Source organism: Oratosquilla oratoria, chromosome 6 (assembly GCF_046742065.1).
Source record: "Oratosquilla oratoria isolate Oo_2021 chromosome 6, ASM4674206v1, whole genome shotgun sequence".
NCBI lineage: Eukaryota > Metazoa > Arthropoda > Malacostraca > Stomatopoda > Squillidae > Oratosquilla > Oratosquilla oratoria.
The window spans coordinates 65387036-65400242 of NC_134782.1; the positions used below are offsets into that span (position 1 = coordinate 65387036).

The window sequence follows — 13207 nt, forward strand, 5'->3', positions numbered from 1 at the left end:
CTCTCTCAGTCTAAATGTTTGTTTTGGTATCTAACATTACCTTTATCAAGGGGAATGAAAAAATAAATGTGCAAATAATTTAGAATTTTAATATGAAAAGGAATGGAAAAAAAGACAATCAGCGTAGGTTGATTAATCTCTTCTGTCACCAGAATGATCTCTACGCCGGATCTTGGTGTCTCATAGCAATGGCTTGTGTAAAAATATGTAAAATTAGAATGCTGTTTTGTTATTACTACATGGGCACAGTAGTTGAACCAACGGTATTACTATTTCGTTTTGTTATCTTTTAGTTCACACTACTTTCAAATTCGCCATTAAACATCTATTTTGCGACATTTGAAAACGCACCGTCGTTGCTTGGGTAGGTTGGACCAAGATCTAATTAAACAGGTCAAACCGTTTTAATTCTTCTGCGCAGCTTCTGACGTCATTAGGCTGGGTCCGTTTTCTGTTCGTGAAACACTGAAGAAAACTGTGAAACGCCAAGGAAGACAGGAACTATAATATTTTATATATATTATATATATATATATCATATATATTATATATTCATATATATAGACAGGAACTATAATATTTTATATATATTTATATAATATTTGTCAGAATATAACTAATTGCGTGGAGCGGTGCGAGCGAAGGCAACAACATACCCGAACGACGCACCAGCTTCAACTGACAGCTATAGGACCCGCGAACCCCACTTTGAACAGCCAGGTGACGTTCACGGGCCCGCTGCGCCAACTCCCTCGAAATTCGGTCGGAAGTGGTTAGACCTGGTATACCTTAGATCTTGGGTTGGACAATTCCGTTTGATATATCAACGTAACATCTTGCACCCATTTGTTCCTTACACCCTGTAGACTGCACGTAGCTTTCATCATGGCTAAATAGGAAACCCACAACATTTGTCACTGCAGAGAAAACAGTAACTCTAGAATATTTCCATTTATTTTCTTGTATCGTACTTCTGAAAACGGCAGAACGCCCTGGTGGCTATAGATCTACTGTACCCTATACGTGCGCATGACATATGTATGTTAATCATCTCAATATGTATATATTACCACGTCAGAAATAAACATATAATTGCTTGTACCATGTCCCGTAGAAACGGACAGAAAATACTATTTAATAGTAATTTTGATATTTGCTTTGACATCCCTGACCTCGTCATTTGTGATTTTCCAACTGACACGATCCGTTTCAGAAAGAGGTAGAAACCCAATCATACCTTCATTACCTTTAGTTACTTTTAACACCTGATTTATGCAATTATACTCTTTAGATTTCTCCATCGATTAAAATTGCTTTATTTTGAACTCTTGAGTTGAATAGTACCTTGATTTTATTCTGATTAATTTTAAACACGCGTTCCCGCGCGCGCGCGCACGCACACACACAAACACACACACACACACACACACACACACACACACACACACACACACACACACACACACACACACACACACATACACACACACAATATATATGTATATATATATATATATATTATATACGTATACAAACAAATACACACACACACACACACACACACACACACACACACACACACACACACACACGGTGGCGGATTGGTAAGGCACTGGCCTCACAAGCCGGAGAACCGGGGTTCGATTCCCCGGCCGGGCGGAGATAAGTTGGGTTTGTCTCCTATCACGTATAGCCCCTGTTCACCTAGCAGTGAGTAGGTACGGGATGTTAGTCAAAGAGTTGTGACCTTGCTGTCCCGGTGTGTGGTGTGTGAGTGGTCTCAGACCTACCCAGAGATCGGCAAATAATGAGCTCTGAGCTCACTGCCGTAGGGTGGTGTCTGGCTGTCTCGAACAGAGGCTGCAGCAGATCCGAGGTGAATACACACACACACACACACACACACACACACATATATATATATATACATATATATATATATATATATATATGTGTGTGTGTGTGTGTGTATGTATATATATATATATAAATATATCTACATACATATGTATATATAGATATATATATATAACACACATATACTTGTATATGTATATATATATATATTTACATATGCATATATTTACGAGTATACATACATATATATATATATATATATATGTATATATATATGTATATATATATTATACACACACACACACACATATATATATATATATACATATATATGTATATATATGTATATATATGTATATATATAAATATATATACATACACACACACACACACATATATATATATATATCTATATATCTATATATATATATATATATATATATATATATATAAAATAATTCCAACAGTTGACCCCGGACTCGAACCCGAGACTTACGCGTGCCAGGTCGATGCTCTTCGAGTCCGGGGACAACTGTCGGAATCATTTGATTGACATCGTCGTCATTGGTGATTCTATTCATATATACATACGTATATATATATATATATATATATATATATATATATGTATATATATATATATATATATATTTCTTCATTAAAGAAAATAGCAATTGATGCATTGATGATCTTCTTGTGTAGAGTTTCAAGACGTCTAACCATAGACTTGGCTTCAGGAAGCAAGTTTGCTATTGCTGGTCCAAAGGACATGATTCAAATTCAGAAGGGAGAAGAGTAGCGTTTTAGTGGATCTTGACGTTTCGTACACTGTGAGTCCCTTCTTCTTCATACATAGGGTACTGCACTACTAAACTCTCAAGAAGAATTAGCTTACACTTACAAAATGGCACACCTAAGACACACACAGAATCTCACCACAACACTATTCTTACCAGATAGACCATGGCTGAAAACACTAAGATCATAGGACAGGCCCAAGGTACAAGAAGGCTACAGATTCTCGAGGCCCTCCTCATACGAGACAAGATGCCCACCATGAATCTTCAGTCAGAGGAATTCATGGTCATACAGTCCGATAGGAGAGCTGTGCTCTGCCCGAACTCTAGTGCGCGACTGATGACCCCTCCTACCTGACGACTCGTTCGAAGTACCTGATTGGCGGACCCACATACGGCGTTCTGCCCTCCCATAGGTTCCCTCACATCACAATTCCCTATTGATTCTCTTTATGCTTACTATGCTCCTCTCTTTTAATATATAAGTCTATGTATTCTGACCTTTGTCACTGCTTTTGAAAATGTACACAGTGTGCGAAACGTCAAGCTCCACTAAAACGCTACTCTTCTTCCATCTGAGTTTGAATCATGTTCTTTGGACCAGCGATAGCAGACTTACCTCCTGAAGCCAAGTCTATAGTTAGACGTCTTGAAACTCTACACAAGATCATCAATGCATCAATTGTTCTTTAATGAAATCTGTCTACAGGAAAACCTGCTGCCGAAATATACAAACATATATATATATATATATATATATATATATATGTATATATATGTACATATATATATATATATATATATATATATATATATATATATATATATATTTATGGTGTAAAACGTAGCACCGTATTTGTCAATCACGTGAAAACAACAGTTCGAAAAAAAAAAAAGACTGGAGACAAGGAATCTATATATTTCGATTGCAAACTGCAATCCTCTTCAGTAGATACAAAGCAGAGAGAAGTGGGTCCTACTTAAGTAGCACCCTCGACAGAAATAGGGGAACACTGGGAGAAGCTCCTACCCTCAGATCACTTGGAACCTCTATCAATGTTCCCCTATTTCTGTCAAGGGTGCTACTTAAGTAGGACCCACTTCTCTCTGCTTTGTATCTACTGAAGAGGTTTGCAGTTTGCAATCGAAATATATAGATTTCCTGTCTCCAGACTTTTGCTGCAACTGTGGTTTTCACGTGATATTATATATATATATATATATATATATATATATATATATATATATATATATCTTTTCAACCACAAATAACTTTTAATTCCATGCCATCGCAGTCAAGACTGAGAATAGCTCGGAGGCATACGTTGGAAATTGAAACGTGGTCGAGCCGAGGACTCGAACTCAGCTCACCCGTGACAAAGCGGCAGTGAATTAACCCAATACGCTATCAAGATATATATATATATATATATATATATATATATATATATATATATACATATTGATATATACATATGTATATATATATGTATATATATATGTATATATATATATATATATATATATATAATTCCGACTGTATATATGTACATATATATATATATATATATATATATATATGTACATATAGTTATACACACTTACACATATATATTGTGAGTGCCAATTGCCCGATGTCTAGAACTGTCTTGATATATTGATATTGCACAAGTAAATTGTATGAGAAGATACAAACTAATTACGAATCACTGCATATGACGTTTGATTTAAATATGTACTGAGTGCCAATTGCTCGATGTTTGGAATTGTCATAATGTATTGAGATAATATACATGTGAGAATATATATAAAAACTGATCACGAATCACGGTATATGTACTGAGTGCTAATTGCTCAATGTTTGGAATTGTCACAATGTATTGATAATATACATACAAAATTGTATGAGCTACAAGCTAACTGCAACTAAGGCTTATGTTGTTGTATGTACTTTACGACGTATGGAAAATGATATTGAAAATGTTCATGTTGAAATTGAGTTATTGTATTGGTCCATTCTGTATAATAAAATGGTGTTATGAAATTGTACTAGAAGACCAGGGATTGTTAAGTAGAAACATAATTCATTTATTTACGCTCCCTTCTGTAGTACTCCGCCATGACGTAGGTAGCGTCAGTATAGCCTCACCACTGTTGCCACTTTGTGGGATTTTCCCACAGATCTGTGGGACAAATGATCTGACGTGGGACTGTTTGTGGGGAGACCAATTTTGTTCTTAATTTGTGGAATTTTTTGTGGGAATCCATACAGTTTGTGGGAAATTCTATGGGATCAACAATTAGTCAGACAAATAACTAAGATTCTCCATAAATAAGAGAATTTGAAAAAGTATTGTTGGAATACATAACTAGGTTGTGTTGAATCAGTCAGTTTTAAATACTGGAACTAATTCTGTGGTACATAATATGGGTAAGCTGGGAATGGGGTGGATCATAGTTTGGTCCGTTTCATAACTTACGCGTCCTGGACGCGTTCATCTGACTCCATCACTCGTTTAGTCGGCACTCGGAAGGGATTGGGTAGGGGGGAGGAGGAGGACTACTTCACAATGAAGACACAGCCCAAGCGAAAACGTTTTCTCTTCCCTCCCCGCGATAGGTCGAAAGCGTCATACGTTCAAGTACGGTCGACCCTCACCGCGATAGGTCGAAAACGTCATACGTTCAAGTACGGTCAACCCTCCCCGCGATATGTCGAAAGTGGCATACGTTCAAGCAGTCTGGCCAGTAGAAACTCTCGACTCCTTTGTCAACAGGCTTAAGTTGGAATCTTGGAACATTTTGGAAGTCTCGCCAGAGGCTTACTTCACTCTACAGTTTCAGTTATACAGTAAGCTCTGTTGCTCAGCTGCTGTTAGTCATACCGGTCTGCAAAACTTTCTTTGCTAGTAATAGTCAAGATGACTGACAAAAGTACAAGGAAATACAGTCAGAGGTACTGTCCATCATGGGAAAATGATAACGTTTTGAAGGTGAAGACAAAAATTTCGAATCTGTTAAGTTACCTTGTTAAAAATAGATGAAGAGCATATACAAATAGATACATGTATGCTTTCCTTATATCAATCAATTGATTACCGCTGGATAATTTTACTTTACCAAGGTGTGGTGTACGCTAGGCTAGATCTACGTTTTCTCAGTGCTTATGTAGTCGTAATATAAATTACCGCAGGATGAAATGGTATAACTATTGTATGTTTATCAGAGAACTTTGACTTCTTGGTTTTAGGTTGGCTGCAGTCAGTCCCAGGTGATGCAAGCAAAGCACGATGCAAAGTTTGCGGAAATTCCTTTCAAGCGCACATGAAATCCGTGATTGGTCACTCTCTTAGCAAGAAACACGTGGATAACACTAAATCCTCTACAAACAAGAGCCAGAGGTCCATCAAAGATGCTATGTGTCCCATAGAGAGAGATCCAGTCAAAATTGCTGAGCTTAGAATTGCAGTTTATATAGCTGAACATGCCTCAGCTTTATCAGTAGATCATTTGGGTGAACTTTTGCCTAAGTTGGATATGAAATCACGCACATTACAAGATTTCAGAATGCATCATACTAAATGTGCACGTCTTCAGAAATATGTCATTGCTCCATATTTTGCTGTTGAATTAAGAAATGAAATTAGAGACCAATTTTTTAGCTTGGTGGTTGATGAGACCAACGAAGCAAATATATCTTGCCTTGCCCTTTGCATTCGTTTTTGCAGTACAAGTAAAAAGTCTGTAGTGGACACTTTCTATCGTCTACTACCAATAGAAAATGCTACAGCTGATACTCTCTATCAAACTGTTAAAAGATGCTTGGCTGAGGACGGCCTAGATGTGAAAAAAAAAATGATAGGCCTAGGGACTGATGGAGCCAGTTCGATGATCGGTCGAACTCATTCACTCTCAACACTTTTAAGAGTTGATAATCCTGAATTAACCCTGTTTAGGTGTGTGTGCCACTCCCTTCACCTTGCTGCCAGTAAGGCTTCTGAATGCCTTCCTATAATTGTTGATTTTGTAGTTAGAGAAACTCATAATTGGTTTTCTACTAGTCCTGAGAGGACTAATGAGTATCAGGCTATATACAGTGTTAGAAAACAGTGTACCTAAGAAGGTGCAGGGACTGGCAGGCACACGCTGGTTGGCAAGGTTGGAAGCAGTTAGTATAATTATCGATCAGTGGGAGGCTCTAAAGCTTCATTTTGACCTGAGTGCTTCCAAAGAACGTTGTTACACAGCGAAAACCCTGTCTGATGCATACAGAGATGACCAGAATAAATTGTATTTGTTGTTTGTCAGAAAAACTCTGAAAGAAATAGTGTTAATAAGATTTTCCAGTCACAAACTGCAGATGTCATAAAAGTAACACAGGATCTCATTGCAATGTATCGTAATCTAATGAACATTGTAGTAAATGGAAAGCACTTGCCAAAATGTTCTGATGAAAACCTACCCAAACTTAAATTTCTGGGTCATGTTGTGCCATGTGAGACAATGAACTTTGGATATGAGTTCACCACATATGCATCTGCTTGTTCTTTAACTGTAGCTCAAGTTCACTATATCAAAGAGCGGTGTAAAGAGTTTGTGGTTGAACTCATAAAACAAGTTCAGATGCGCTTACCTGATAATGTTGAGATACTTATGATGTTGAAAATTTTCCATCCTTCCATTGCCACATCGCAGATTAAAGACCCTGTTGCACCTTTGAGGATCTAGATGGTCTTGAAAATTAATGGAGTTCAATGTGTCTTCAGCAGTGGCCTAAAAGTTGCTTGGGTAATGTAGTAAGTTTTTGGACTGAGGTAAATGAAAGGGAAAATTCTGCAGGACAGAAAATGTTCCCAAACATTTCAGGCCTCGTACTGGCATTATTGCCCCTTCCATTTTCAAATGCCTCAGTAGAAAGAATTTTCTCTCAAATGAATGTTGTTCACTCGAAACTGAGAAATCGTCTAAAGGTTAGGTCGGTAGAGGCATTGTTGCAGAATAGGTATGGGTTGGTTCATTATTATCAGTCGTGTGTAAACTTTCAGCCCACTGATGACATGATAAGAAATTTCGGTGCTAAAGGTTCTAGAGAGGAGGAGGAGGAGGAGAATGTCATTAATCTTGATTTAATGCAGTAAGAAACTGAGACTGTAGGTAACCATAAATCTAATTATTGTCATTATGATGTTTGTATTGCAAAGTTTTGGTTGGCCTACTGTAGCTGCAGGCTGTCTAGTTGTTAAATATTAAGTAACTGCTTTCTTGTAAGATTTTTTTTTTCTTAATCATTAATAGATTTATATGAAATAATGCTGTATTAATTTTGTGGGAATTGTGTGGGATTTTAATTTCAGTTTGTGGAAATCTGTGGGGAAAAAATCTTTAATCTGTGGGAATTCGCCTCTACAAAAGTGGCAACACTGAGCCTCACTGACAACCGGCCTTTTCAATGTCTAGCCTTTGGGCATTGAAGATGTTTTGACTAACATAAGTTGTCAAGGGAACCCTTTGTTGGTAAGCACTAATTGAGAATGCTTATGTAATATATTTGAAAGAATAATGTGTTAATGTAGAAGGCATATTAATGATAATATGTTTGGCTTCTCATAATATGTGTGGATGTTGAGGATAGGAGAGGATTTATGATGCTATGGAGGCGGTAAAAACAATCATGGTAGGGTATTGAGATGATTAAATTGTGTGGAATATTGATGTACGATGGTAGGAATTGATAATGAAGTGTGTTCAGTTATTGTGATGATTGCTAATGTAATAGATTGCCAATGCAAAATCTAATTGTAATCGGTAATTGCAGAAATAACACCGTCTGCATGTGAAACATCTACCCGAAGGGTATAGATTAAAGAAATGTGCGTGAAATGATGTTTATCCTATCCTTCTGTACCTCATGCCGCCAACCTTCGGGCAGCGGTGGTGACAATATATATATATATATATATATATATATATATATATATATATATTATATATATATATGTATATATATATATATACAGTATATGTATATGTGTTTGTGTGTGTAAATATATTTACATATATACAGTCGGAATTATTTGATATATATATATATATATTATATATATATATATATATATGTATATATATATATACAGTATATGTATATGTGTTTGTGTGTGTAAATATATTTACATATATACAGTCGGAATTATTTGATATATATATATATATATATATATATATGTGTGTGTGTGTGTGTGTGTGTGGAGAGAGAGAGGGAGATTGAAAGGTCTTGTTGGGTTGTTTTGTCATTATGACGTATTGTATCTAGTTGGTGGTACTTTCTGTGAAGTGGGTACATTTTGCACAGAAAGTAGAATGTAATTGCAAAGTCGTCCATATGTAGGGGGGCGAAGCTTGGGTATGTCCTGTCGCTGTACGCAAATTTGATATCACAAAAAGGTTTGACGTCAAGTCGGACGACATTTTCAACATTAGTAGGCATGTCTCCTGACAGAATTTTTTAGTGCTACATGTGATTTATATCTGAAAATTTAGTTTCTTTGGTTTGCCATTTCACCGAGTCCTCTTTTCGTGACAATATATAAATTGTTGTTCTGGATAGTAGAGGGTCACTCTATATTCTCGGAATGACCTTGACGTAGATATTTGTTGCTGGCATTGCCAGTCACGCAGTTTTAATCTTTAATACACGTCTCGTTGTATTTCGTTTCCGAGAAGGCATGCACCCTGTTGGTAGAAATAAGATTTTTGTGTGTATCGGAGTTTTGTTTTTAAAGGATGTCAATTTGTTAAAGAAAAACAAAACGAGATATTCTTTAACTGCGAGATTTTACTTTTGAAACAGTAAATTGTAGAATAAAAGGAAAACAATCAAATGCGAAATAGGTATGGTACGGTATATGGGTAGTAATCAACGCGACTTGGAAATCATAAATCACCTCTTGACAAATGATAAGGAAGAAACTATTCCGCATCACAATAAATACTTAAGTAGCTATAACATTACACACGCACTTCCCACTAAACTTACCAGTAGAACTTTACCATTTTATTGAATCACCTTGGTGAAATACAAACAATGTAGCCACCCACACCCACTCCTCCCTGTCATAAAAGGATACTGATCCTTTTATGACAGGGAGGAGTTGATCAGTGACCCACTCTGAACTTGTAGGAGTCGAGCACTCACCGGTTGTTGGCTCACGTTTAAAAGCCGAGGAAATACAGTCGAAGTTGATAAAGAGAATTATTGTGCCCAGTTGTCCAAAGATCGAATGTCAGTCCTCGAGGCTGCACCTCCAGATGGTGGTGAAGGGGTTCACGGGTTTTGAAAACGTGAGGTAGGGAGATGATTCTCTATGAAGTCCATCAATATTGGTGAAAGATTTGAGCAATTATGTTCTGGAAAGGATGGCAGGATCGTACAGTCCTATGACGGCAGATTGGTTTTATATATACAATGTATATATATATATATATATATATATATATATATATATATATATATATATATATATATTGTATATTTGTGTTTGTTTTACATTGAGTTGGGAGGCGTTGAGGCAAATGAAGTTGTAGTTTGTTGGCTTTAATCTCTCCATCTAGACTGCTCTACATCTCTGCACATTCCCCGAGCAAAACACTGGCGGTTGCCAATGGTAATACTGTATTTACATATACATGGTGGCAGTCGCCAAAACAAAGAGCTGTATACAAGTTGTCCTCTTCTATCTACTATCTACTCTACTTCTACGATGTACGATACATGAACTGAGTATGGATACTCAGTATTTATGCATGGGTGATTTCAATCAATGGGAACACATACTGAAAATATGTTGGACGTAGGATGACTTGCAATGGGACCTTTCGCAGTGAGCGATTTAATACCAGACACCGCCAGATTTTGTAATTCTTGCCGGAAAATAAATACTTTTTTGGGCAAGTTTTATAAGCTTACAGAGGTGTATCGTTGTACATTATTGTGTCTGAAATTTAAGTCAATTAATTTCATGATTGCAAACGGCATATAGCATTGTTTGAGCCTCTATTTATAATTACAGATTATATTCGTAAAACAGCCTATAATTGTATCAAGCCAAGCAATTTGTCATTTTCTACCGACTTCAATGGACGTATACTGATATATACTTTCATTTGAATGCACCAAGCAATAGGCAAATCCATGTAATGTATCGAAAATATAGTTTTGCATCGAAGACTTATTTTTTTCGGTACGATTGACATTTGTCTTTCTCTTACTTTTTCTTGAATCTGACGTGCAGTCTGCCACAGCACACGTAAAATTAGTTATATTTGTTTGAAAATAGCTCCCAGCAGATCTAAGAGGCTATTCTTTACACAAACGTCGTTCGCTTCGTACGTCTGCCACCACTGTTCTTATTTTCTATCTCACTGATTATCTTCATATACAGGACGTGACAGTGATATCCATTATTTTTCAACACTCAGATAAAATGCACAAACCGAAATCAACATCCTCTTATTTTTACTGCTCATACTTACTTCAGTAAAAATAATTACCTATTTTTAGTTTTACCTTATAATTAAATTAACAAAGCCTTATCACACACCAGTAAGTAAAAATTATAACATTAAGAGTCATGTTTTTAATTTTAAATACATTTATGTAGCAATTTATGTCGTATCTTTTTTTAAATATCGGTTTCCAAATTAGCTAAGTCACCCCTTTGCCTCGTGAAATCCGAGACAATTGAAAATTCTAGCGCTAATAGGAATCTACGAGCCTGACTGCGAAAGGTCCCATTGGAAATTTCAGACACAGGTGTCCAGACGCTCGGCCCAATTGACCACGGTGAGGTCAGACGCGCTCGGCCCAAATTACCTCTGTGAAGTCAGACACATTAAGTGGTCCCGCGGGAGTTCTCTGGAGACGTCGGATCTTACATCCTGTAGCTGATGCGTGCGTGTGCACGCTAGACATCTAAAAGATTGAATTTTTCCTTCAATCATCTTGCAACTATATATATATATATATATATATATATATATATATATACATATATATATACATATATATACATATATATATATATATATATATACATATGTATATATGTACTGTATATATATATGTAATATATACATATATATATGTATATACATACATATATATGTATATATATACACACATATATATATTTATTTGTGTGTTTCGGCAGCAATTTTTCTCTAATGTCAGGTGAGTCCTTGTGCTCGCACTCTAGCTCGAGAACGGACCTCCAAAGTTCTCGTAAACAACTGTTTCCCTAATAACCTTGTAGAGAAAGCTATCAAGGATGAAGTCGACCGATGGTACTTTGGACCCCAGACCGACGCCCTAAACAAGACACCCATGAAACTAATTTACAAAAGCCACATGACATCAGCATATAAAACTGAAGAAAGAGTTATGAAGAACATCATCAGCCGCAATGTAAAACCGATACCCAAGGACATTTATCTCAATTTTATTATCTTTTACCAGTCTAAAAGGTCTTCCAACTTTTTATTAAGATATAAACCTTTCCCTCCCCCCAGAGCCCCTCCAGAGGAGAAACGTCATTTACATGCATACATGATGTCAACAGGAGGACTGTGGAACTCGTACTTCTTATGTAGGAATGACGACTACTCGCCTCTCCAGACGACTCACTTACCACCTTCAAGCAGGATCCATCAAGAACCACTATCTACACGATCTACACGAGAGAACTTCTGGTTAAAGGCACCATAATACTACCTATAGATATGATATTTAATTACCCAAACAGTATTTTTAGGAAAGTAGTAAATGTATACCGAAGAACGAATTTGGACACCAGCCCCGGGGTTTACAAACTACCTTGTAAGGACTGTGAAGAAGTGTACTGGGGCCAAACAGAAAGAGAACTGACTATAAGAATAAAGGAACACAAGAACTCCATCAAATATGGTCAGGAAAATTCCGCAGTGTTCCTACATACCAGCAAAGACGATCATCGCTTGGACTGGGACACACACACACACACACACACACACACAACACACACAAAATATATATATTTATATATATGTATGTATATATATATATATATATATATATATATATATATATATGTAGTGTGTGTGTCCGCGCGTGTGTGTGCGTGTCTGTGTGTGTCTATGTACACACAAAAACGTTAACTTTGAAGCCATGCATACGAGTTTTATTAAAAGTTCCTGGTGACACTGGTTTTGTGTACCGTTTAGTTTTTGCAACCGTCACCAGGTGGTTTGACGTTTTATGACTCCTTTATCACAATTCTTTATATATTCTTTCATGTTTCGTAAATAATAAAATCATCGGTAAGCAAACTCTGCGTTCAGGTACTTAAGGGTTTACAATTTGATCAAAATAAGATGCAAATGTGACCCCACAAAGGGCTCGCGTTATTCAACGGCTACCTCATTTAGATACTCCATTAGAAATATATCAAGGGTTGGTGAAACATGTTGTTGAGCACATTTGCCATAAAGGTAATTTTCTGTTGAAGTTAAATGATATTAAG

At 36.5% G+C, this 13207-nt stretch overlaps 1 protein-coding gene across 1 annotated transcript in view; it reads left to right on the forward strand.

The window, feature by feature from the left end:
• The first annotated feature begins 7382 nt into the window (after nt 1–7382).
• Nucleotides 7383–13207, forward strand: part of LOC143026046 (uncharacterized) — a 77740-nt gene continuing 71915 nt past the window's right edge. Inside the window, exons 1-2 of the mRNA XM_076186038.1 lie at nt 7383–7442; nt 11881–12114. Of these exons, the coding sequence (XP_076042153.1) occupies nt 7383–7442; nt 11881–12114 (294 nt within the window). The remainder of the gene's footprint in view (nt 7443–11880; nt 12115–13207) is intronic.